Source organism: Diplotaxodon limnothrissa, linkage group LG16 (assembly GCF_057381915.1).
Source record: "Diplotaxodon limnothrissa isolate DT_005_m linkage group LG16, D_limnothrissa_male_GT1.1, whole genome shotgun sequence".
NCBI lineage: Eukaryota > Metazoa > Chordata > Actinopteri > Cichliformes > Cichlidae > Diplotaxodon > Diplotaxodon limnothrissa.
In genome coordinates this window covers 38,910,283-38,937,271 of record NC_140611.1, presented here as the reverse complement: position 1 = coordinate 38,937,271, position 26,989 = coordinate 38,910,283, and the positions used below count along the sequence as shown (strand labels likewise).

General features: G+C 43.7%; 2 protein-coding genes across 5 annotated transcripts in view; one reads left to right on the top strand and one right to left on the bottom strand.

Annotated features, from left to right (window-relative positions):
- Positions 1-3,891: 3,891 nt before the first annotated feature.
- LOC146616674 (eIF5-mimic protein 2-A-like) lies at positions 3,892-15,542 on the bottom strand. 2 transcript variants are annotated; one of them, XM_085373773.1, is made up of 12 exons: positions 13,736-15,542; positions 12,489-12,561; positions 9,542-9,718; positions 9,247-9,341; positions 9,104-9,169; positions 8,822-8,957; positions 7,265-7,374; positions 6,857-7,027; positions 6,415-6,561; positions 6,001-6,139; positions 5,614-5,736; positions 3,892-5,479 (listed from the first exon to the last, which is right to left on the bottom strand). In XM_085373773.1, the coding sequence occupies exons 2-12, from the start codon at positions 12,550-12,552 to the stop codon at positions 5,448-5,450; spliced, it is 1,260 nt and encodes a 419-aa protein (XP_085229899.1). In that variant the 5' UTR covers positions 12,553-12,561; positions 13,736-15,542; the 3' UTR covers positions 3,892-5,447. The 2 variants fall into 2 exon arrangements, with proteins under 2 accessions (XP_085229899.1, XP_085229898.1); XM_085373772.1 differs by lacking the exon at positions 13,736-15,542 and adding an exon at positions 13,214-13,656 and having other exon boundaries at positions 3,893-5,479.
- Positions 13,990-26,989, top strand: part of myo1b (myosin IB) — a 55,890-nt gene continuing 42,890 nt past the window's right edge. For 2 of the 3 annotated variants that reach the window (XM_085373770.1, XM_085373769.1), the window contains exons 1-3: positions 13,991-14,450; positions 21,546-21,692; positions 26,514-26,629. In XM_085373770.1, the coding sequence (XP_085229896.1) occupies positions 21,567-21,692; positions 26,514-26,629 (242 nt within the window). In that variant the 5' untranslated portion in view covers positions 13,991-14,450; positions 21,546-21,566. Of the gene's footprint in view, positions 14,451-21,545; positions 21,693-26,513; positions 26,630-26,989 lie in introns of all 3 variants that reach the window. The other variant, XM_085373771.1, reaches the window with a different exon arrangement.

The following is a 26,989-nucleotide window of genomic DNA, read 5'->3' as shown; positions in this document are numbered from 1 at the left end:
AGTTGAAGCATTTCTTTGTTTCGAGCGCTCTGCCTTTCATAACTCTGTACAATCTTTTGCTTTTCACAAGTCACTTAATCAAGTCACTTAAATCATTGACTTTGTTACTTTTGCATTTTTTCTGTTTCAAATTGTTTAAGGACATAAACTATAGTGAAAGTATAAAGTAAGGAAAATATGCAAAATGTGCCTCGAAACATAAGCTTACTTCACACTTCAAGGACAAAAGACACAGACCCTTAAAAATGCTCTTGATTAAAATCTGTTTTTGTATCTCATCAGTTAGAAAATGTCAGCATTCTTTATGTTTGTGTGAGTTTATCGATTTATATTTTCTATGTAACTTTTTACGAGTGATTTAACATTAAGTGGATTCCTCCTCCCGGCTCTGCCGTTCCTCACAAAGTTTTGTAGTTTTTTATGCCTTTCTGCAGACAGTCTGAGTCCCTTGAGCTACTGGTGCATAAACGGGCAAAAGAAAGCAAAAAGCTGCATGCAGACCGAACACATGCACTCTCTCTGCTTTCTGGAGTCACAGTCATTACACGACACTCCAGGGAGACTCGTTAAAAACATTCTGGAGACGCAAACTTTCATTCCATTTGCAAGTTATCTGTGTGGTTTGTCAGAGCCAAAGTGTTGTGATGTAGCTTTGGTGTTCCCACGGGAATTCTGTCAAAGCACCGGCCCCTTCCCTCTTAAGTTTGTGCAAAGCTCCAACCAAAATCAGTTACTGCAGCTGCAGAAGTGTCCTGATTAACCGTGACAATGGTTATATGTTGGACTATTTGGTGCAAACGCCTGTGTGAGCCACATCAGCTCTACAAGATGCCACAAGCTTTATTCTGTGGATACAGAGCCACAGACCAGCACTTACCCAGTAAATGGCAATCCTCGAGTCGATCATTCTTTATCAAACCAGGCCATCCCTCCCTTTGCTTCTAGTCGTTTGTACACAGCTATCAGACCGGGGCCAGCGAAGAGGGAAAAGGACAAGCCAGGAGAAAGTAATGATGTTTGTGATGAGCCTCAGAGTTGACTTAAGTCTAGCTGCTAAATCCCCGGACTCTCACAGCCAGGCCATTACGCACACTCCATGTTTCCCTCACAAGCTGTGTGAGGGGCTTTTGGGGAATGAAGATGCTCTCATTTGAGGCTGTGGTGAACACTACATCACTCAACCCTGCGTGCACCACGGGCACGTTTCACCGTTGCCATTATGACTCCTTTCTCTCGGCGATGTAGCTCCGTCCAGATCGCACGCTGCGTTTAGCCGTCTCATTTTTGATTTTATAGAAGGACCACCTAAGCCTTTTTTTTTTTACTGCGTACCCTTTATACTAAATGCTTCTTGGTTGATTGTGAGCTGTCTGAGTGTTCATTGTTTGTGCACAAAAGACCTCCCACTCAGAGATCATGACTGAGGATTGAATGTTGCCATAGAGTCTGAGGTGCATTTTATACCGTGGAGTGAAGAGGTGACCGTATAATATGGTAATATAATAAATCTGTGAAAAAAGGAAATGGCAAAGCATAAAAAGGTACTGAAAGAAGGTGAGCACAAAAAATATCCAAAGGCAGATTAATGATTAAAGGATGCAGATTTATCTGGTATGAGAAGAATCAAATATGCAAAGTGAAGAAAAAATCTCTGACTGTGATTCTATGAAATTCTAAGCTGTAGCTGTATCACTGCTTTTTCCCTTTTGCCAGCAGGAAACGGACACATTTCATTGCTCTGATATGACTTTGGTTGTTAATACAGAAAAGTGAAATGCGAACGGAAAACGAGAGCTACAGTCAGGCGTCAATAAAAAGTCTTTATAGTTTATGATGGCACACCTCCCCGCTTCCTTTACCCACAGCGCATCAGCTGTGAATGAGTTATGTTCATCCTCTGTGACATAAAGAACTATCTAATCTAATCTAATAACTTTAATCTCAGCCAAACCGATTTACTCACGAACAAACAAAACACTGAAAAAAGCCCAACAATAACATTTTTAGGTTGTCTAAGTGACTTATATATTACGTTTAACCCGAGCAGCGAAAGTCCGCGGTGATCTGAAAATGATGTGCCGGGAGTTGTGCCGTTCTCGGCCGCATCAGTGACCCTCGAGCTCCCGGCTAGCTATCGAGCTGGTGGGTAACAGACGTCTCCGAAAACGTGGAAGCACTTTTGCAAATATGGGATATCTTGATAAACCGAGCAGATATTTGATGTTTACACAGCTACTTTCTCGCCTGAAAATATGTTAAAAGTTTCTTTTGTGACCCAGAAAGATTAATAAGAGTAATTTTAAAACTTAGTAGCGGCCCACATTGTTGGAAACTGGAGTCTGGCTCGGCCGCGCTATGCATTCTGGGATATGGTGGGCCATGAAGGACACACCCGACCCATCCTTCAAATTCGGGGAAAAGGAGGACGCGTTTGTCGGCTGCATTCGGAGGAGTCTACGAATTTGGACAGCCTTCGGCGCGTCGCTGTGACGTAATCGGTCTACAAATGCGGCCTCAGGAGGATGCAGCCCAAACAAAAAAAAAAGAAAAAGGATGCAGCCCATGAATTTGGACACGACCATTGACTGTGCAGCGTTCTCAGTTAAACAGCAACGGTGGCCTGAAAGGTTCAAACCGACGTCGCTGTCTTCTGTAATTAGCTGCCTCTACAATGGGATCGTTATACATGATGAATAACCTTGAGAATAAAAGTGTCAGGCCCAGACATTAAAAAGGCAGCTATGTGTGCCTCAGTGAGACAAAGCACCGTTACATGCGGGTAACGGGACCAACAGCGCCACGATGACAAAAGCACGCCTGTAACCCAAAAACTCTTCAGCTGTCTTGGTTTCCCGACACAGACGCTCGCTCGTCTATGAATAAGAGCAGGCAGGATGGCCGCGTGCTTTAAAAGAGCAGAAAGCTGATGGGAGGACAGTCAACATGTTGATCCTGGTTTCCATATTTCACCTGGTGACTTCCATAAAACGCAAAAAGCAACCAAACACAGGGTCATGTGACACAGCGCGGCCTCTTCAGGAGAGCGAGATGTAGTTTGTGACGAAAACTGAGTAATTATCTCAAGTCTGTCTCTTCTCATTCAAAATAACGGTTACTCTGTCTCCCCGTCTCTGTTGATTCAGATGAGTTCTGCACCGCGGTCCGAGTCATGTTTACCGACCAAAGCCACAGTGTGAAATCCGGAATAACTGCTCTCCAGAACTCCCCTGGCCTTCCCTGGCACATTGTTGCTCTGTTCACTTCAAGCAGGAAGTCCAACTGAGGCCGGTCTATTTTTCTCTCACTTATTTTTTTATGTGGCAGCAGAATCTTTTCTGTGTGTAACTGCTTCATGTACAAAGTCATGGAGGGAACGCAAACACGCCCAGCCTCGCTGTCACTGAGAGCCAGGATTTAAGCCCGTTTCAGCCAGTACGTTTAGCACCAGTCTTTGCACCCTGACATGCTGTGAGACACACCTGTGAAAAAAGAGCACGTGAGTACCTACTGTATATCCAGCAGCATACGTAATTGCTGAAAATGGCAGAGAAGCAAAACAAACAGATGTGTCAGGGTGTGCACAGCTCATTATGCTGCAGCATCCCTCAGTGTGCAGCAGTGCACATACTCAACGACACGCGGGGAGGAGCCCAGTGTGTGAGGCGTGAATAAATAAGATGATTACTATATATATATATATATATATATATATATATATATATATATATATATATATATATATATATATATATATATATATATATATATATATATATATATATATATATATATATATATATATATATATATATATATATATATATATATATATATAAATAAATAAATGAGCGAGTGAAGACATGCAGCACTGGTAGCGAGCAGATAACAGTACTGCACAGTTAGAGGTGGAGTTGGGAGGCATCATTGCCATTCAGTGCTGCTCACGTGCAGATGTGCAAATCTGAAAAGCAGTCGCGTCTCCCCCCCGCAGCACGTCACTCTCCCAAACCGTCTCATGTTCTTTACAGTGACTAAATAAAACTAAAAGGCAAACAAATCCTCCTGGGACACGCAGGCAGAGAAAATACTTTGGAGTGGAGCTGTGTCTAATACTTTCTAGTCTGGTTTCTTCAAAATTGCATTTCTATTTGAGCTTCACTCCAAAACTCTGGGAGGCTTAAACAGGGGCGATAATGTCTCTTAAGGATTTACTGCCATCTGTTGGCACAGAGGGAAACTGATTATTGGTCGATTGTACACAGGCTGCTCTGCTGTACTTACAGTATGTACTGTAATTCTCTGTACTACACGCATTTGAATAAAACAGCGAACATTACTAGTTCATCCTATGCAGCTTTTTTGTAACTCAGCTGTGAGAGCCAGAGTGCTTGTTTGTGATGTGATGACACGATCACTCTGCTTCCAACAAATCCACATGTATAGAGCTAAAATAACTAACGATCGAACACAAAGAGCTGGACACAAACGCATCCTGACCTCTCCTCGTCTTGTGCTAACATTACAATAAGCGGTCTGCTTTCTAGACTTTGTGAGATGACTCTTATAATGAATGTAGACCATTTTCATAACATCTTGAATCACCATCTCACTTTCATTCCTACATGCTTGACTGAACCATAATTACCATTTAAAGTGGGACAGGAGTGAAGAGAGATCTTTGTTTGCAGCTCGGGTCACGCATGGCAGCCAGCCGTTCTTGATTGCATGATTAGATAAGGCCAGCCGAGATCAGTGAAAACTTTAGTGCGATCTCAAACACAAGAGCTCAGTTTCTACTTTTCCATGTTTATCTGTGTACGTACACATCTTCTAATTGCTCCTTTAATTCACCTTCAACTCCACATGAACGGATACGGCAGTAATGAAAACCATTTATTTGAAAATGTGCGATAAAGGGGAAAAACCCTACAAAGCTAGCGTGGTTGTTACACATGATGTATGGAAAAATCAAAGTTCTGTTTATGATGACGCGGCTCCATTAACAATAATGGATAAAGAATCTTAAAAACTGGCAACAAATTCAAAGTTGTCACATATCTGAGACGCAAATCAACAGTTTTCACTTCAGAGGACCGAATAAGAGCGATCAAACACAAAGACTGAAACACGCCTTCACATGGTCGAATTTTAAAGGGTCTCATGTTTAAAAAAACCAAAACGCTCTGCTTTGTCACATGACAGAGGTTTCAGTCTATCAGCTAAATGTGGCACTCTGATTGGCTCCTGAAGGAGTTTGAAGATGAATACGAGCATCAAAAAAAAAACAAAAAAACAACCCCATTAAAGCCCTTACATTGCAGTCGAACTAGATATGAAGAGGTAGAGAATAGAGAAAGAAAAGAACTAGAGAACAGGCGTCTGTTATAAATTCTTGTACTGCATCTGATTAAAAATACAAATTTCGATGGTTTTATAGGCAGAGGTCTTCAGTCTGCATCCTCCTCCTCCGACTCGGACTCTGAAGGAAAGGAAACATCCGTCACCAGACGCGTAAACTCGACGTGCATTTAGTTACTAACATTTGGAGACCATAAACACGAGGCGCGTTTTGGGGCGTCTCCCATCAGTGGCAGACAGAAACGAGGTGCTTACCTTCCTCTGCGTTCTTGAGCCATTCAACAAACTTTTTCATCTGCTCAAGGAAAACGCTTTTTCCTTTAGCTTGGTGGGCTTCATTGTACCACTTCAGAATCGCCTCCTCGCTCAAGACATCGGCTGGGAGAAAAACACACAAAGATAAAAACGAGAACATAAAACAGAAAAAGAAATCATTTCAACTCGACGCCAACAGCACAGATGCGTCCGCAGGTGCCGGGAAAACAAATGTCACCAGGCAGGTTGATGACATCAATCAAGGCAAAGTTTTGGCTATAATCTCTGGCCATCTGGCATCAGTCGCACAAGCCTGCGTCGCTTCCTGCCGCAAAGTAAACGTCTTTACTGGTGGGAACAGGAGCCTTATGGGCATAATTAACTCACCTTTGTAGAGCAGTACGACGATCTTCTGAAAGGCCTTCATGAAGTGGATGTTGTCATAGCAGTACTCCTGGATCTTCAGCAGCAGCGTGAGCTCTGAGAGGCCCTGGGAGGTGAAAGCCTTCAACAGCGGGCTGTATTGCTGAGGATGGAAACCAGGGAAAAGCTGGAGTAAGAGTTTCACACACAGAGTGGGAGGGGGAGATGCTTCTGATTTCTCCCATTACTTCCACTTTGCCTTACTAAATCAATTATCTTCTCTGCAGAGTTCAAAGCCTACAGCAGCGCGGATTTTCTAACATCTCCGAGGCACGATTTAAGAGCGACACCCGTACGTTTCTTTAGATCTCTCGGATCGTGTCATAACTGCCGTGGGAGAGAAGAAGAACAGGAAGAGCAGAGCGACGCAGGTGTCACCTTTAAGTGTTTGATGGCTTGTTCCGTCACGAGCTCCTCCTTCTTGTTCCACTCCACCGAGCTCATCACGCTGGACCAAATTAGTCCGATCATCGTCTGCTCAGAGATGTTGTTCTTCTTGATTTCCTCTCGGACGTAAGCAATGATCTATAAGATCCAAGCCGAGAGACGGAACAAACGTTACTATCAACGCAGACCAACCACGGCAGACATTACCTACAAGCATCCTGGCAGGGTACAGAGGTTGGCAGGAGCAGATAATATGTTCAGGCTGAGTGGATTTCAGGAATTTGCCATTGATCCACTGCATCCGTTTCCTCACCATTCCTCAAGACAAAAGGGTGACAGGTCAAGCAGAAAGCAATCTTAAGTGCTACTACACAGCGGTGTGCTGCGAGGAGCGAGTCTGTGTAAAAGAAGATGGAAAACCACGAACACTTACGTCTTTGAGGGGCTCTCCACATGACATCAGATCCTCAAGCTCTTTCTGCAGCTCTTTGCGAGCACCTATGGACTGCTGGTTCCTGGCAAAGTCGGAAATCTCCTTGAGCCCGGCGTCTGTGAAGTACTTTGAGAAGTGCTCGCAACTCCGCTTGTTGGCCGGGAAAAGTTCCTGCAAATTTACATAATCAAACATTGAAGCAGACCGAACAAGCCTTCATCAGCAATTAGGAGGCCTTTGGTGCAGTAGCTGCTGTGACTGCCACAATAGTTTGAAACTATTCAATTTATGCAGAGCCGTAATTAAGCAGTCATATTTAGAATACGCAGACAGGCCGCTGAGCGGCATGGGGAAACGCCGCTTCGCCTAAGCCTCGTAGAGATGTTGTAGCGAAGATGTCGTTCTCACCATAAGCCTGTTGTCCATGCCAACCTTTCGAAGACTGGCAGCAACCGAGTTGATGTCCTTTTCAGAAAGCCAGGATTTGAAGAGTTTTACAGCAAAGCAAGGCGAAACACCTGAACAAATGCACAAAAATGTGAGTCAGCTGTTACTGACAGACCTGCCAGGATAAAGAAAGTCAAAGTAATCCGCCGGTAAACACAACACCGAGGCTCTTAACTGGAAAAATGCCACAAACAAGAAAACATTCAAGTGTGGACCAACGGGTAAATCAAATAAACATCTGCATCTACAAGCTAAATAAAAGTGTATGATGATCAAAAAGGTAAAACCATCAGCATCCGTCGGGTCCTTTCAAAGAGCGCAGCAGTGGATGCTGATGGATTAACTCATCACATCTATTAGCTGTTGTGTTTGTGGTTAATCTCTTCTTCTGGTACAACACAGACAACCGGCTGACAACGCCCACTCAAAGCAAAACTTCACAGCACCATCTGCACCTTTTACTGCATTACACATTAATAATACTAGCATGTAACAAGAGCACTTATTTGCACAGAAATTAGCATTACTCCATTACTCTGAAGCTTTTTTTAAAATTGCCTTTTCATTAGGGGGGCTGCGAATGGAAAATATTAAGCATTCCCTTCATGCACGTGTAAAATGTAGTAACGTAACGCAGGCGCATCTTTCTAGACTTTCACAGACTCGTGCAGTACTGTAAGACCTCAGGTTCTCTGTAGCCTGGCCATGCAGCTGCTATCAGCATGCACAAATATGCAAACTCTGTGTCAGAGGGACAGACGTTAGGCATCTCTGTGTGTAGCAGAGCAAGTCCACTGTGTGACCAATTACATTGACTTTGGTTACTCAGGGGTGGACAGCTTTTTTAGAATATATTTTATAATTTAACTATATTTGTAAACAAAGAGTGGAGCAGACAGTCCTGAAGCAGACGTTTGACACCAGCTGCTTTAATGGAGATTCCCCAAATGTTTTCTTTGTGCGTTCAGTTATTTTAAAGACTCGTCTTTGGAATCATAAAGGATACGACTTCCCATCGCTGACTTTCTTTCAGGGAAAAAAAGGGAGAAAATGGATTCAAATGTGACTGATGACAAGTAAATGACGAGAGAAAGAACAACTTCCACAACTCAAATGGGAGGATAACATTGCAGTGACAATGTTTAATATTGAAAGTTTAATAATTTAGTTCCACTCATTGAGTTTCGGCCCTGCTGAATGAGCAAAACGTGAGATTTCTGCAGCATTTTTTCCCCTGATTAATCCCAGCAGCTGAAAACAGACACGTCTGCAGGAATCAAAGGCTTTTCCATAGTCTCTGACTAAAATGAAAGCCTACATACTGTCAACACTCGTTTGCATGACTGCCCGTCCCTCTGCTACTTCTACATTAATACCTGCAAAGCATTCAGGCTGTCCAGATAAAGCAAACAGTGCGCTGTGTGTGTACAGGTCCTTAAAATGTCTGATAAATGGTGGCTCGGGAAGAGAAACCGTGAACATAATTCTGCACACAGACCGAGTATTAAAGCAGAGTACCTTCTTTGACCAAATTCTCATTGAAGAGGCTGCTGAGAATGGATGCAGAGATGTTCCCATTGGCCAGCAGAATCCCTGTTAGCATGGCCAGCTTGTTGCGCTCAGACTCTGTGAAACCCTTGAGAAACAGCAGCAGCTGTAAAACAGTAAACATACAGGCTGAACCACAGCAGAGGCAAAGCTGTACTCTTTATATTTTAAACTGAAACAAACTGCTCAAGACCATGACCCGGTCAGGCAGGTCAGGCTACCTACGTGACCCGGCTATGCAGAGAAACAAACCTTTTTGATCTCCTCTTCAAATCCCTTCTCCAAGTATTTGTAGCGCCTAATGAGCTTGTTAAAGACCTAAAGGGGAAAAATTGCTTTATTATCCATAAAAACAAATGGATATTAAAACGTGAACTGAACACAGTGGTATTCACCTGTGCATATGCCTGCATGGTCTCCATGTCCTCTTGTGCTTTGAAGAGACAGAACTCTGTACAGGTCATGTCATCTGACAGCGTACCCCCGGGGGCTGAAATTAAACACATATTCATGTCTTAGGCGCATCACATGTTTCACCTCTGCTGATCACTGTATCGACATCAATTCAAAAACAGGGGGGACACTTGTGCACGCCAGTATTAACCTGAAGACCCAGAGAGCGCTCGACTGGGGGACACATTTTATTACCATGGTATAATGCAAAGTTTAAAAGAAATGCCTGCAACTCACCCAGCATTCCACCAGCCACCAGGATGTCGAACAAAGTCTCGGCATAGCGTCGGTAGTCAAGCTTTGCACCAGAGGCATCAAGGAACTTTGCGACAGCTTCCAAATCAGTGCCAGTTTGGTTCAGACCCTGCACAATGCTCTCCTGAAACTGGGAAGGGTCAAACCTCTCCTTTTCATCTGTGCAAAAAGAACAAAAAGACAAATTAGTTCAGTTCATTTTTTATTTCAAATGTATACATTCAGCATCATTTCGTGATATCATTCCATTATTTTGTTTGAAAGGGAGTAGGCAGAAGTATACACTTGTTTGGCTCTACCCCCACAAATTTTACATCTCATTCATTTAGTTTTCTTTTAGTCTTAAACAAACAAACAATGAAACAAAAGCAAAACAAAACAAAAATCATCACAATATAGTTACTTTCATATAATAAAAGACAGAATATGTAAATTAGCAGATTCACAAATACTGAAACAAATAAACCAAAACATCCCAATTACCGTCCTGGGTTGACCCCATTTTCTTCATTCTTAAATTTGTTTTTTATATTTTATTTTAAACTGGTATATGTTGTTGCTTTCTTTTATTTCTTATGTTAGACCAGGGGTGTCCAACTCAAATACACAGTGGGCCAAAATTCAAAACTGGAACAAGGTCGCGGGCTGACGTTAATATTTATTGAAAAAAAAAAAAAAAAATCCCTCCAGATTTAAGAATGAATCTTTTCTTATGGACTCAAACAAGTTTTGCTGAAAAACTGAATAAGGAACAAGCAAAGCTTAATACTAAACAATATATATATTAGCTGTATAATACCAGTAGGCCAGCTCTAATAATAATTTGGTATGGCTTCGTGGGCCAGAGTTTGACACCTATGTGTTAGACTGTTCCATAATTTAACTCCCACTATGGAGATAACTTACTTTAAAAAGTAAGTTAACTTTAATCCACCAGAAATTTGGAGTCAATAAATAACAGACAGACATTTAAAAAAAATATTTCTCTCTCTAGCTGGAGGCTGTAAAAAAAACTTTTTTCGAGTCATTTGGACTTGTTGGTGCGTTTTCAATCATTGTCCTGGTGTATAACACAAATGTGCTTGAGGGCATGAAGTAGTGGCTGAATGTAATCGTTCAGGACTTTCTGGTAGAGAGCAGAAGTCGTGGTTCCATCAGTTGAGCAGGTCCTGAAGTAGCAAAGCAGCCCCATGCCATCACACTCCCACCACCATGCCTGACTGTTGGCATGACGTTGTTTTCATGAAATGCTGTGTTAGGCCGGTTTTATGTCTCCACCCGCGTACATGATTCTGAGAGGACAGAGGGGGAGAGGGGTTTTCACCCACCCCAGATGTGCGTCTGTGCGGTCACCCAAGATCCTGGAGGACTGGATGACGTAAGCAACTAAGTGACGTAAGTGTGATGGAACAGAGCAAGGAGCAAAACCAGAGTTCACCCAAAACGGGAGGGCCATGAAAAAACTTCAAAGGCCAAAAAATAAAGCATGAAAAGCAGAGATGGTGGCTGCAGTGACCTTTTCATTGTTTTTAACGCTGTTTCACTTCAACTCTTTGTTTGTTAGAACTTCGCTCTTATCTGCAGCTGCCTGATGGATCAACAACAGCACACAGACTGGTTTTACCACGTACTTTGTAAACTACCTCAGTCTCACAAGAGAGCTCTCTGCAGGCATCTGGGCAGTCCTCAGATCAGAGCAGACAGCGAACGCACCGTCTGCTCAGCCATAAAAACAGCTTCAGTTTTACATCAGATGTAACTGAGCCAAGTGAGGCCTGCAGTTCTTTAGATGTTGCTCTGGGTTTGTCTGTGACCTCCTGGATAAATCGCTCATGTGCTCTTGGAGCCGTTTTGGTAGGCCGGTTGCTCCTGTGAAGGTTCACCACGGTTCCAGGTTTTCTTCACGTCGCTGACGGCTCTCACTGTGATTCACTTGAGTCCCAGAGCCTTACAAACGTCTCTGTAACCTTTTCCAGCCTGATAGATGTTTTGTTTTTCAGCTGTTTCTTTAGCTCATGGCATGATGTGCTGTTCTTTTATTTAAACCTGCTTCACTTACCAGACAGCTTCTATTTAAATGAGTGGTGGGCGATCGTGGCTCAAGAGTTGGGAGTTTGTCTTGTAATCGGAAGGTTGCCGGTTCGAGCCCCGGCTCGGACAGTCTCGGTCCTTGGGCAAGACACTTCACCTACCGCCTACTGGTGACGGCCAGAGGGACTGATTGCCCAGGGCAGCTGTGGCTACAACTGTAGCTGCCTCCACCAGTGTGTGAATGTGAGAGTGAATGAATAGTGGCATTGTAAAGCGCTTTGAGGGTCTCGAAATGAAAAGTTATTTAAAACTATATAAATGCAATCCATGAAATGATTTCTTGGTTCAGCAGAACTCATTTCATGGATTGAAATGATGTGTGGGTGTGGCTAGTGAAGCTGAACTTAGATTTCGTTTAAAAAAAAGAAAAAAGGGGGACTCAGATAGTTCAGATTTTTGGCATGATGAAGAGCCAAAAGTCTTTTAAATACTACATATATTTTTTTCATATTAAGTATTTGTTCCCAGTTACAAAACGTTGGCAGAGAATGTAAAAGATTAAAAACAGGCAAATTTTGGTAGTGCCGGCCTGCATTATTGTAGGGTCTTTGACAATAGTTGTAAGTCAAAGACTAAGTGGTTGAGATTTGGTGCTATATAAATAAAATAGAATAGAATTGAATCAGAACTGAAAATTGGCATTGGTTATCTGCAAGATTTTTTTGTTTTAATTATGGCATCAAGGTTGGAGTCAATCCAGGATTTCACAATCTGTGCTTTTCCATTGCTGGTAGCATGAAAAGCTACAGGGAGGACAGGCGGGCGTGATCTGTATATCCTGATGAAACCACCTGTGTTTAATGTGACCAAAACAAAGTGATGCTCGGCGGTTTCTCACCTCTTTTCCGAGTTTTGAAACGCTGGCCTGTTAGCGTAGGCTTCTGCTGCCTTTGATTACTCATAAAAACACTCTGCAAGAAAAACATAAATGAGCTCAGGGTGAGGAAACAACAATGGGATCCGTCCGCACAGTTCCACCCATGCATAATCAAATCTGCATGAATCATACAAATGTTGTGTGCATGTGGGAGCGCAACGTGAAACAAGCCAGATGTTAGCCACCCCCATTATTTGTTTGGGAGGGAAGGGCAGAAGCTGGTATGAGCCTTCACCCCTGGGGATGTATACACACATATACTCATACAGGTATAAACAACAATGCTATTTACCATAAATGTTAGCGGTAACCACAGTTATTAGCATCGTCCACGTCACCACGCGTGCTAAATGTACGAGCAGCAGTGCATGCACAGCACCATACGAGGACATTTGTCTACCTTCGTTCATTGTCATGATACGAATCTATAAAAACAGCACTTTACTCTGTACATATTATAAATATCACACCAAAAAAGGCCAGCTGTGACAGTCTATATTTATCAAAGCCGAGCGAGCCAACTCTGGATATCTGACTTCAGATAACACAATAACACTGGGGCAGTGCTAGCTTGCTGCTAACTATAATCCATTTTCCTGGAATTTCCATCCGCAGTGTCGCAATAAACTGAACTAGTGCGAGCAGCGCTCGGCTCCACAAAGAGAAAAAATTAGTCAGAAACTCACCGAAATCCTCTTTAAGAACAAAAACAGTCCGTGACAAAGAAACTAGTATAACTGGACTCCAGTACAACCAGTTCTAGGGAAGAGGAAGCTGTAGACGTAACCGCGCGTGCGCACTAACGCAGTCTATTTGGGTCGCCACACTTGACTGAAGAGCGAAATTTAAGCGGTTAAAACCAAATAAATAACATGCAGTGATACTGCAGGTCTTCTCTGGATGCAACGCAGGAGTGAGTGATATTTAAAAGAAAATCTGGTTTAAACCCCAAATACCGTAAAGTCCGAATCTGTAAATCAGTACAAGAAGAGACAAACACCCCCCAACAAAATCACAAATATGAGTTTCCTGTGCACAGAGAGCGACTTTAACTATTAAACTTGGCCCAGAGTTTCATTAAAAGCTCGTCAAATCGTCGTTGCTATGTAGTATTAAGACACAGGAGGGGGGTATTGTGCTGTCGGGTGGATGGAGTGTCTGTCTATATATAACGATGAAGGAAAACTTTAATGTTGCTTCACACTCACCTCGTAAATCTTGGTTTTATTCCCTAAAGTCGTGTGGGAACTTCTTCAAACAAGTTTGGCCAACTATAACCTAACCAGTTCGCCTTTTTACAGTTACTTATGTGAGAATAATTTAACAGATCATAATACCGCATAATGAAAGTTCACTTTTAAACAATCAAAGTCCAGTTTACTTTTTTAAAATTCTTCCAAGGCTCAATGTCTCTGCAGCAAACCGCCTCTTTCCTCCGCACAGGAGCCATGGAGCAGTTAAAACAGCTCACGTTGCCTGAATGTTTAGTTAGTAAATATGAGGAGGAAGCAGCTCGCTGTTTGCTTTCTGACTTGGATGTTTCGTTAAACTATTATGTGTGGGGACAAAAGATGAAGTGGCATTGTTTCCGACGACACCTGAAGGCACCACCTCCCCAGCGCTGGAGGTGATTAGGGGACTCACTGGACGAGCTGACTAGCCCAGAGCCGCCTCTCCAGCCACTCCCTACGCCCGGCAGTTTCTGCGCTCTCAAGTCCATCAGAGCTCCATTCAAAGTGCTGAGATTCGGATGAGAGCCTCTTCCAGCCTCATCCAACACAGGCAGACACTAGTTAACCCAAAGACAGCAGGAAGGGCTTCAGGAGCCTCTCCTGACTTGGAGAATCATCCCGGGATCTTTTTTTTTCTTGTCCGTGGAGTGGATTTAGGACAAGAGGGAGCAACTTCCACAGAGCTAAAGCGGTAAGTTGTTCTGGAAGTGTAAAGCTTTTTTCTTCTCCGTTGGCTCTGGTTTATCGCTGTTACATTTTCGGAAACTCTTCAAAAGTTAACTTTCCATTTCTTTAGATCGCCTGCTTCCCAACTCATTCATTCCTCCCCTCTCCGTACAGGAGGGGGTTGGGGGATAAATATATACGTTTTTATTTTTTGTGTCTGTTTCTCTCTTTCTCTCTGTGTGTTTCTTACTTTTCTATGACTTGGGGAGAAAGCGCAGGAGGGATTTCGTTTAATGTCTCTTTCTTGCTGCAAACCGCGGCTCATTCAGCAGTTTTCCTGAAAACCGTTGTCGCTAATTGCCTACATCTGCGGGCAAGAACCGTCTTTGTGGCTGAGCGGAGCCAGAAACCCACTGCAGACCCTGAACCAGAGGACAGCAAGCGCCAAACGAGCGTTTTCAGGTGCTGCTGTCACCAAACGCTCAGCTCTGTGTGTGAAATGGCAGATTTAATGACCCATGCAGAGGACGATGAAACTCTGGAATCATTTAAAGTTTTTTTCCATTAAAATATCCTTGCATTGCCCCACTCTATGATCTGTGGAAATACCTGGATTAAAGGTATACAGAGACGGATCAATGCGAGATTAAATCCTGGATAAAGTGGGTGAAGGTGGGCTTAGCCCTCAGTGCGCCCCCGGTTTCAAGAGATCATAATGTTGCTGACTGGAAAACATTTCTGCTCAGCATGGATAAAAGTCGTCTCTGAGGAACATCCCAAAGTTCCTCCTGGACAAAGTGTTTGTTTTGTGCCGGAGTCTGCTGTGGGTTGGGAACCAGCCTGGAACTCGTAGAAGAAGCGAAATACCTCATAGGAAGGAAAAAACAGTTGCTTTAGGGGGAAAGCTGCTTGGGGTGCTGCTTCCCTTAGCACATCTGTAAATATAGTGTTCAGTGCCGCAGAAGCTGGAAATGAGTGTTAATGGAACAGTCAAGTCCAAACAATGAGCAACTGTTGCTTCACTGCCTTTGATGCAAAGTTGTTTTTAATTCCCGTCTTTTCTTTTTTTTCCCAACTCCTAATTCCACTGGTGAACTTGGTGTCCCAAGAGGATCAGATAAGACCTTTTAAAAGAAGAAGGAGGGAAAAAAAAGTTGGTATCTTTCCCTTTGTGGGTTGCCACAAATATGTCCCACCTCTTTTGGCCAGATTCTCAGTTGGGAAACCAGATGGGAACTTTATTACCCGCACTGATCAAACAAACAGTGATGTAAGCTGAGTGTGAGAGGTAGTGTGTGGTAAGCCTTCAGAGCTGCAAGAAAGACTCCTGGAAAGAAAAGTAACAACCGTTTAGCTCAGCTGGAAGAGGGCTGCGTGTCGGCCATTGGAGTAGCTCTGCTCAGCGTGAGCTTGTTGGGCAGCTTGCATCAAGTTGCCACAGTTTTGTAACATGTGCCAAAAGCCTCTGCATGAACACTGTGGGGCGGGATGCTGTGGCCTAATGCAGAATGGATGGCAGTTCAAAGTCCCCCAGCCAGCGCCATGGTAATGAATGGTGTTTACACTTCCCTGCCTGTGTAACCCGGTGTAGTGTGGCGTGTGCTTGTGTTAACCATGCATCAGCTGTGATAGAGGGAGGCCTGCATGCTCCGCTGCCTTCAGCAGCCTCTCGTGCAGGGTGGGGATCTGAACGCTTGAAGCATTAAAAGTTCCACATCCACGTCACGGCCTCATCAGCATGGTGACAAATTGGAAGCCCATTATTGTGATTTTTCTCCCAGTTTTGCTTTAGGTGGGGAGGTTTTTTCTTTCACACTTCATCTTGAGTTTACTGTCCTAACAAAGAACTATTCTCAGTGCCGTGCAACTCTGAGAACTTTCCACCCATTTGACTTCGCAGCTCAAACTTCACTTCCTCAGTTTCCCAGAGGAGCCAGAGTAATAATGCCATACGTTTTTATTTCTCACCGCTTCATCAAGTCCGCTGCAGCTGCTTTCCCCATTCTCTTATTATAAAGGGAGGCAGACAACACTAAAGCAGCTAACTCAGAGCAGCCTGCAGGACGGTATATGAAAGTGCTGCCGTTCTCCTGTGCGCTTTTATTTAATGCCCAGAAGCACTTATTTCAATACTGATTGAGTGCTCGCGCTGCGGTTTAACCCTGATGACAAAGTAACAGTAGTTGATCACAATAAATGCAAAAAGTAGAAAATCTTAAATCTGCTCCATCATAAGATAACTTTTTATTGTCCTTGCACAGTCACGTTGGCACTAAGCACAACTAAACACAGTAAACATTAGAGTGGATAAAGTTAGATAAGAGATAAGATAAGACTTTATTGATCCCACAACGGGGAAATTTTTGCGTCACCTCAGCTCAGGTACAGATATCAGAAGGAAATACAAAAATACAATAAGTACAATCAATGAAAGAAAGTAAGATAATAGGATGCCAGTGCTCTGTGTTGTTTAGTTCGGTTGTAACTGCCATTTTTCTTGTGATGAAATTTGAAATGGTCTGTAAAGGCTGGTCCGCTTCACCTGGTCAGTGCACTGTGTGTGAGTCACACCGAGCTCTTGCAGCGCTGACCTTTTTGAAGGAGCAGAAACTACTGAATAAAGTCCTCTATCGGAGCTTATTATCTGCACCGTTTACTTTTATCTTAGCTTCTCTGTTGGAATAAAAATGAATAATGATTTCCAGACACTCCGACCTCTCGGAGAATGTTGCAGATACTTCTGTTTAAGCTGTGTGAGCGTATTGTCTCATTAATAAACGAGCTGAGCTTCCAAGCTTACAGATGGTTCGTTGGGAAGTTTGGAAGCTGTGCAAGCTGCACAGACTTATTTAAATAACTTTAAGTACAACAGAAAGAAAATTTCAGTGGGGCTGAGATCACAGCAAATGAACGCAAAAACCCAATTTCAGGAAGTCTCTCGTGGTATTACCAGAACTTTGGCTGCTTGTGTCATGAACATGTAAAGCCCCATTGCTCATAAGAAGAAGCTGACTCCTCCAGTTCTCAGGGTTTGTGGAGTAAACATTGTGTAATACTTTGTCATCTTGATTTCCAGATACTGCCTGCTTCTTGCCTGACTGAACGTCCTCATGTCTGCCTGCACTTTGGGCTGTATTGTAAATAAAGAACAGCATTTGTGTGTGTGCTGCAGGTTCATGTTGGACCTGGATTGTGCGTTCGGAGCTAATGGGGTCACATTTGTGTGAGATCTCCTGTTTATCATCTAGTGTAAGGTTCAGTTTCAGCGTCTGTGCTGTCACAGCGGCTCTGGGCCGTCGGCGTGCCGAGCTTTCCTCACACAGATCTGCACCTGGAGTGTTGGGGACCCAGGAATTCCAGTTCAGTTTCCAGGCAGCTGCTTGTGTTGAGCTCCTGTAACCCTCGCTGCGTTGTCCTGCCCTGCTCTCTGGCACGGCCCCATGCCACGCTGCTGCTCCATTAGGGAGGGCTTTAATCTGCATCAGCGGCAGCAGCGTGCCATGTTGTGACTTTTCTGTGACAAAGCTGGACTGATCTGCGGGAAATTTTACAGAGTATTATGCTGCATAATGGATGTTTATTATCATCTGTTCAATGCCACTATATTCCCAAACAACTGCTCCAAAGGCAGCGTCACGAGACCCGTGTCTGCGACTATATCAGAGGCCACAATGCAGAGCCTAATTGGTCGACTGTCCTGGAAATACTGACATTTTCAAAACCGTTACAGGTTTCTCAGCAGCGAGTTCACTGGCTCCGCTGTGTCTCCAGCGTTGTCACTATTTGTGTTGTGCATGCCTGTGAGTGCCTGCACGGCTGTTGACCTTTGTTTGGACTCGTTTTTCTCTCTGAAGGGCAGAAAGAACATCAGGACCTGTAAATATTAAATGTACTTCTAATGGTGATTTTTGTATTCGTGTTTCCCCCATAGCGTGATCTGACTGAGAAATCTAGGTCAATGTCAGAGGCACAAAGTAGAGCACATCTCATATTATTGCTGCGACATGCATCCATTACTATCAGATCTCAGATGATAAAATCTCTCACGTGTTTTATTTTTCTGTACAGACACTTTGCTCCTTCTTAATGCAGCACTTTAATCTGATGGACTCGTAGATGAAATTCTGATTTAGAAATTAATTCTGAGAGTTGTGTCAGAGGCGGCCCGGAGTCGTGGGTGTGCTCTATCTGCTCCGCACATCAAGCTTCATGCTGCGTTAACAAGCAGGGGTTAAGGCAGTGCCGCTGGATGGCTTTGAGTCTGCAGCACGTCACCGACAGCTGATGATGAGTCATGAAACATCGCCGCCCCGAGAAGTTTTAGTAAAAAGTGGTTATTAGGCTTCAATTAGCAAATCACTCAAAGTCCTCGTGTTACATCTGCAGTAACGTCCTCGCTGAGCTCCAACCGTGGGAGACTTTAAGTTTTGATGTTTTTGGTGTAATACGCCAAATTGAAATGATGTGTAATCACAGCCACGTGCTGCACACAGGCGCTGTGCCAGTGTGAGCGCGCTCAGTAAAGGTGACTGTGAGATACAGCCTTGCATCGCTGATCTAGATTTGAGATGAATGACAGCTAAACCATACCGGGGCATTTGATGCTTAAACATGCAAAATTCAAAAAGCACCAGAGAGAGAGAGAGAGAGTGACAAAGCCGGGCACTACTAATCTGGTTACTCCGAGGAAATTGGCAGAGGTTAATACGAGGTCATTCAGGTTTAGGCTGATTAAATCAGTGTGTTTATATCAACCACAATTTTAAAAAACTTCTTTTCTTTTTTGCCCTTTATCTGTGACAAACCACAAAAGTCAGTGTTTTTCGTGTTTATCAGTATAGATGATATAAGTTTTATCCCCCATTTCTCTCCCACACAGCAGTAAGGATAATCCCAGGAGTTTAATCAAAGCCGTCAGGTTTTCTCTCATTCTCCCTCTCTTGGATGTAGTACAACATTTAGCAGCAGGCAGCAATTCCCATTAATGGGATTTTTGTCACAGGCTGCCTGGAAGCTACTTCTAAATGTGGGGTAGTGGGTTATCAGCCGAGGATGTCCAAGATGCAGACAGATGCCACATTTTTGGCACTTGGGCAGCTTTATCTCCCAGGTCAACACGAGGCGTCAGAATCTGCTTTTGCTCAGAACGAATAAGCTCCCTGCTTTAAACACTCGTGTTTAGTAGCAGACTTTCAGTGTGGCGTGGCTTTGCACTCGCTGCCATGACCGACCGGGCAATCAGTTTGCAGTAGATGAGTATTTAACTGGTTTGGTGTAATTGGTTTGACTAATATTGATTGTTGCAGGCTAGTACAAAATCCCCGATGCTCTGGATGCTCAGTAATTACAGAGGAGCTATTAGGTGTTTTGTAAACTTTGGTTTATTTACACGTGCAGGCTTTAGGAAGTCTGCTCCTCTCTGAAATGTGGAAATGATCCAAAATGATATTTATTGATTTGCAGCAGAGCGGCTGCATTATAAAGTCCTACACATAAGCAGCATATGGGCTGAGATCACAGAACAACTGACTGCTGTTTTTCATGCCTCCAAAGAATTTTGCAACTGTTTCAAATGTAAGTAATTATATTTTTAAAGTGCGCTGCAAACCACTCGAGCAGCTGGTCGACTCGAGCCATCACTGGGGCTGCTTTGGCACGAGGCCATCAGGCCAAGAGGAAGTAACCTACTTATGAAATATATATACTTAAGTAATCACATATTTCTCCCCTTACTGGAGCCTGCTAAACCGAGATGGGGTTGATGACATCATTAGAGGCATTTCAAATGTCTTGGTTTCCTAAATAATTTTTCATCCATCATCGTTTTTTTTCTTTTCAGTCTTTAAAAGTTGTCTCCGTGCTGAGTGTGAGAGCGAGTGCTGCTGGAAACAGACTCCTGCCTGCTGCTAAGAACTGGGCAGCTTCTTTATGGGCCAATAATAGTGTGCCCTGCGGGGGAACACAAGCCAGGGAAAAAGTGAAATAGAAGTCTCCAGTTTTTTCCAGAAAGTCGTGCTGTTCTTACGCTGCAGCTAAAAGTCGGTTTGACAGCTGAAAAATCTTTTTTTCCTTTTTTGGTGAAATATCCGCCCCTTCCTTTTCCGCACCTCCAACAGTTTCCAGTCACGTATCGGATCCACGGTTGAAGATGCGTCTGTGTCCGTGAGGCACGACGATATTGTTTCTGTGTTTTGAGTGTCAGACATCGCCTCGTTTTCGGGCTGCTTCTGATTGCCACCCACGACGCTTCATTCATTCCCAATGCTGTCTAAAACATCACAGTGCATTATGCCCCTGTCATATTTTCATTTGCTTCAGAGCACGATCCGTTCTGACTATTCAGAAAGAGACGTCTGTCCTACCGGCGAACAATAGACGACTGCATGGCCTCATCTATTGGTCTTGTGTGGGCAGTCTGTCACAACAGCAGACATTAGGTTTTTGGTGCAGCAAAGCCCTGAATGCATCCCAGGCCCCTCTTTTATCTCCAGCCCTATGGCGTTGGGATTACTCTCCCAAAGGAGACTGGACTGAAAACTGCCAGCCGCAGCACAGTCTTTGTCACAGCCGGGACTCTTTTCCAGCCGAATATTATATCACAGCAAGCAAAGCAGCACAGGAGAAAAGTACAATTCTCCAGTGGAGTTCATGGGACTCGTACGAAACCCCGAAACAGGAGGAGACTCCAGCTGAGCAGACACCCACAAGTCAGGGGCAAAGTTGCTTAGTTATGTAAGTTTCTATGGGACATTCTCGCATGCCACAGGGGAGAAGGAGACCTATTAGCCAATCAAAAGGCCCCGCTCCGCCTCTGGAGGCAAACTCTTGCCTTCCACACATGTGTACCCCTGCACTGAGTTTATTTACATTGGCTAAGTTTAGGACTGTTTGTTTTCTAACGAGAGGACGCCTCTGACGAGTTTGCTGGAACGTGATGCACACAAAGACAAAAAAAGGATCTGATAGGAGACACAAGGCTGATGCATTCTGTGCTTTTTCTTCCATATAAAACATGCAGTTCTGTGCTTCATGCACACTTTGGCCCACCAGGATTCCTCCAGAGCCTTCCCCTTTTTCTAAATGAGTCTCTAATGTATGTTTCCTTCTTATATCCTTGCAGGGGGGGACGACTACAGCCAAGATGGAGGTGAAGACGTCACTTCTAGACAATATGATTGGGGTCGGCGACATGGTCCTCCTGGAGCCCCTCTCTGAGGACTCCTTCCTTGGCAACCTGAAGAAGCGCTTTGACCACAGTGAGATCTATGTAAGTCTGCTGCTTCCTACATTAACAAGGCTTAATAACACTGACTTCAGATAACGTGGAGAAAAAGACGGGCTCGGTAGCAGAGCAACAACACTGCTTCACTCTCTCGCTCTGAACGCTACAGAAGGCTTCTCCTAGGAAATGCACAGATACTTTTCATAACTCTATTGTTCCTCCCATGCTTCACTTATTTCAGTGTTGGCTATACAATCAATAAATCAAATCACGGAGGAATGTAGTCGGTGCCCTCAAATGAGGCATGAAATCCAGAGCTTAGGAGGAAGGAAGGCCCGGCAGTCTAGCTGACGACTTATCTGTAGAAGAAGGGGATTGTTGAAGTGTATCCACCGTATCAGACAATTGGTTCTGGGCTTTATGTTGTGGCAGCGATTCTTCTGCTTTGTAGGATGGCGGCCATGTTCAGTGTGAAGAATATGTCTGGTTATTCTCAATGCTCTTCTTCAGCTCTGTCAGTGGTGAAGAAGTTGGAAGTTCCCTGTTTTGTTTGTTTGTTTGTTTGTTTTCTTCATATTCGTTCCCCTGCATACAAACACCAGAGTGTTACTGTGAACACGGAGCTGTGAGGACGTCCTGGGTAAATGCACGGTACTGCCTCACGCTGATAAGCTGAGGATCTGTTGCTGTTTCTTTGTTTTCTTCCCTCTGCTATTCATCATTAACATTGTATTCCCAGGAGACGTCGCTTAGTTCGACTTTGATTAGATGTTGTGCACTTTTTGAAAGTAAATGGGATTTTACTACCTGTGTGTAACACTGAGCTGTGACACCATGAGTGCAGTTAGCTCAGGGCTGGGCAACAAGGCCTCGAGGGCCGGTGTGCTGCAACTTTTAGATCTCACCCTGGGTCAGCACACCTGAATCAAATGATTAGTTCATTACCAGGCCTCTGGAGAACTTCAGGACATGTTGAGGAGGTCATTTAGCCATTTAAATCAGCTGTGTTGGATCAAGGACACATCTAAAACCTGCAGGACACCGGCCCTCGAGGCCTGGAGTTGGACATCCCTGAGTTGGCTGGCTGTAAAACTAAAGAGCCATGAAGAGAAACTCAAACCTGAGATGAATGAAGAAAGGAATGACCGGCTGTCATTAAGTTACTTAATGTGAAAAGTAGTGAGTTACATCTCGAGTTATGTATTCCTCTCACACTCCAAGGAAGAAAAAATAGAATTCAGCTAAAAGTGAAGATTGGAAACCGTTAAAGTTCAGTAGATATCGCTGCCACCCTAACCTTTAAATGCTTTGTCCGCTAATCGTCCTTCTTCTGCAAAATAATTAGATTCAAAAAGTTACTGTGATTTTTGTGATCTGAAGATGAAACCTTTGTGGTGACATTTTGAAACCATAAACTCAGGTTTTCCCTGTGTGGTGCTCAGAGATGGGCAGTAACGCGTTACTGTAATCTGATTACTTTTTTAAGTAACGAGTAAAGTAAGGGATTACTATTGCAAAAACGGTAATTAGATTACCGTTACTTTCCCGTAGGAACGCTGCGTTACTGCGTTACTAAAACCGTGATTTTTTTTTGCGAGTGTCTCACGACAGTGACGTAAGCGAGTGCGACGTTCGTGACAACAGCTGTGTGCAGATCAACAATGGATCATATATCGAGTGCAGAGAGAGTATGAGCGTGCAGCGTTTAAAGCGTGGAAGTACTGACCTTACTTTGAGTTTGATTCCATAAAAAGTGACAAAAACATTAGTGTCCGCTGTGCGTGGGAAGAAAACTTCTGTTTACAGCGAAAAAAACCCCTAAACTTCCAACAAGCACCGAGTAGCTACGACGTAATGGGAAACTCACAGAGAAACTCACGGATTCTTCCACTGACCGCGGCACACCTGCACCAGGGTAAACCTCCGCCTACCCCACTCCTGCTTTACAGGTGAAAATAGAGCAACAGGACCGCTGAGTCTTTGACTTTATTTATTTTCTGCTGTGTTTTACTTGCATCTATTTGAAAGACTGAGTGTAAACACAAAAAATATTTTATTTTATGTGCTGGAATGTGCAGAAAATAGGTTTACATGTTAAACTAATTTCTTCCAGTCAGAGAATGTTGCATATAATTAAATCTTTGCTTGATGCATAAAGTTAAAAGGTTAAAACTAATAAAACAAGTTAAAAAAAGAGACTTTTCCATTTGATTACATTTTGTATGATGGATTATGCAGAAAAAGTAGAATTGGGCTGAAAGATCTATCACTTTATCACCTACTCAGGTTGTGTTTTTAAAAAGTAACTAAGTAATTAATTACTTTTGAAAATAAGTAATCAGTAAAGTAATGGGATTACTTTTTTGGGAAAGTAATCAGTAATTAGTTACTGATTACTTTTTTCAAGTAACTTGACCAACACTGGTGGTGCTTACCTAAATGATGTGGCTACAGTAGTTAAACCCACTTCATATATGCAATATTAGATGCAAATAAAAATAGACTGTTTATGGAAAGGTAAATCACATAGCCCTAAATCTGCTAAAGCTGCACCTCAAGAGCGATGACCAGGAGAAGCACTAAAACCTGTACTTACCCAATAAATCTGCGGTGTGCAGTCCTTGCTTGCAAATGTATTTTCCCTCATGTGGCATCATTCCTTACAAACGGGCCCATCCCCCACACCAAACTATCATATGACAGCTCATAGCAGAAGAAACATGGCTTTGTCTTTCAGAGGGACAGCACATCATGCGTCTGTAACTGGAAAAATGTCCCTGTTATTGTGTGGCTCAGAGGAACCATGAAGACTTTCATACACAATAACTTGATTAGATGTGATGGCGTCTTTTCCTTGCGTGTGGATTTATTGATAAAGAAATTCATACAGTGTCTTGACTGTGCACACATCCTACTTTCTTCATCTCATGAACAACACCAAAGTATATAAATGTAAAAAATATGCAGGCATGCAGATTGGAGCAGGGATCGAACCACCAACCCTCCGATCGCCTCCTGAGCTACAGCCACGCCTAGAAAGTAGAAACCCCGTGATCGTTAAGACGAATCTGAAAAAGCCTGCGAGTTCCAGTTTACGTAATGGATCGATGTGGTTATAAACCTGACCTGCGAACGCCGGGCCTGCGTCGTTCTGCATTTCTGCATCACAGCTCGGCTTTGAAAAGGATCGTCAGAGACATCAAAAGATGCAGGAAGATGTGCTACCAACTGAAAATCACCACGGGCTCAGGTACGACGGTAATCAGGAGGTACAGAGCAAACTGCTGTCCCACTAATCAGAGCTGCATTTTTCATCCTTCTGAAAAGACGCTACAGATGGTGAGCTACCCACACAATCGAGCTCTGAAAATCCGCCTCGGCACAGGCGTCGTTAGAGGAAATCACGGTTTCTGTGACAGCTCATGCAGTGTGAAGGACATTGCATAACATAAAAGAATCACATCTTGCTTGATCTTTGGCACAAACATACAAGATAAAACTTTTCCAAAAGCCCACAAAAAGAAACCGGATGTGCAGCATGCCGTGTTCAGTCAGATGTGAAAGAGATGGAGGTCCAGTATGTTGGCCAGTACTCCCACTTGTAGAAATGGAGGAGGGAGTGTTATGCTAAGGGGATATAGTTGGGGACATGACGACTCCCAGTCTCCAGAAGGCTGACTGAGGATTTCAGCGTGACGACGTTAAAGAAACAAACTGTTGCCTGAAAGTAAAAAAGCATCTCCAGCAAAGTGCAGCTGCAAAAAAAAGGTTTTCAGGTTTTCCAAAATAATGAAACAAAGCTTCATGTTGAGGAGCGTGAATGTCTTTGGCTTCATCGAGGTCTTAGTATTTATAAAAAGGAAACTACGTAGGAGCAGATGCCCTGCTGTTCATCCCGGGACAAACACAGCAGACACTGTGGGGTGATGGGAACTTTTAGTCCCATCAGTTCAAAGCTCTTCGTACATCTTCTGATGTGTGAGCTGAACCACGAGGAAGCATGAAGCTCCTCTCAAGTTGTGATTTATTTAATGACTTGAAAAGGCCGAGTGGGGGAAAAAGTTTCAGGTTTTTAATGCTTCTCTTTTTTGTGTGCGCGCGTGTTCTGCTTTTGCTCAGAACACGTGACTTTTTGTTTACATTTGCAGCTCTCGTTGCCTCTGTGCACATCCTCTGCACTCTGGTGTGTTATTGAACGAGAGGCAGTGGGAGGCTGCGGTGCTGCCACAGGGAAGGCCGTGCTCCGCTCTCGTCAGAGTGGCTTATGCAACAGCCATTACCATAGAGAGCAGAGAAAATGTTTCAGGTTGATGCTTGAAAGGTTCTGTTTGCCGTGTAGGAGGATGATGATGGAGATGATAGCCGGTTGCGTTCGCTTTGAGACATTTCTGATGAGTGTGATTTGTTGGACTTGTTTGGATGTTACATGAATTTGTTCCATTTGATATAAAACACAGATTTTCTTTGATTTAATAAAAATGACTGAGGTTGGATGTTCTTGCATTTTCCTTTGATATCAGCTGACTGATGTTTTTGTAATATCAGAGCAGGAAGTTTGTCTCATCTGGACTTTGTCCCGGCAGCTGTTCCAGGCTTGTCTTGTATGGCAGCGTTGGGCACTAAAGCTAAATGACTCTGCTCAGCCCACAAACGTGTTTTTCTCCTTGTTTTCACACGTCTTCAGCTTTACTTCACACATCACGAGCTTTCATTAAGAATACCTGTCTGAGAAACGCTGACATTAGCGGAATTCCCGTCCCTTTGATTCAGAGACTGCCCGTCTGCACGGCGGCGTTAAGCTGTGCAGACTGAGAAAGTAACCTGTGGATTGGTGCTAATGCTTTCTGTCTCTCCTTCTCCCTTCAGACATACATTGGCAGCGTGGTGATCTCCATGAACCCTTACAGGTCCCTGCCCATCTACACACCAGAGAAAGTAGAAGAGTATCGCAACAGGAACTTCTACGAATTAAGCCCACACATGTGAGTCCAGCTCTAAGGTCCTCTTCACACCCGGCGAGCGTATAAATGTAAATTAAAGAGAGTGAGGTTAGATTTGGTTTGGAAAAAGGACTTTTTTGAGGCTTTGTTAGCCTTGATGTGGTGAGAAGAAACTGTCATCTGTCTCTTGAAGATGGGGTATTGAGAAGCTCTTTGCAGATTATCGGTTTGGACCCAGTGACTAATGCATTGGGATGGATGGAGGAGGTGGGGGTGCTGAGATCAGAGGGACCCTAACTAGTGTATGGGGAGTGTTGGCCATTCAGTGCCGTGGCATGCCATCTGTCCGCTGGCAACATTAAGTCAGCACTGCTGCGACTGTGCCAAGACAAAACAAAGCTC

What these genes read in the sequence shown, in the direction of transcription:
- LOC146616674 (XM_085373773.1), bottom strand. Translation starts at nt 12,552, where the DNA reads ATGAGTAATCAAAGGCAGCAGAAGCCTACGCTAACAGGCCAGCGTTTC. An exon ending in TGAGAATTTGGTCAAAGAAG is followed by an intron (nt 7,375 to 8,821) that starts GTACTCTGCTTT and finishes GCATTTGTTCAG; the next exon opens with GTGTTTCGCCTTGCTTTGCT. An exon ending in GCTCAAGAACGCAGAGGAAG is followed by an intron (nt 5,480 to 5,613) that starts GTAAGCACCTCG and finishes CCTTTCCTTCAG; the next exon opens with AGTCCGAGTCGGAGGAGGAG.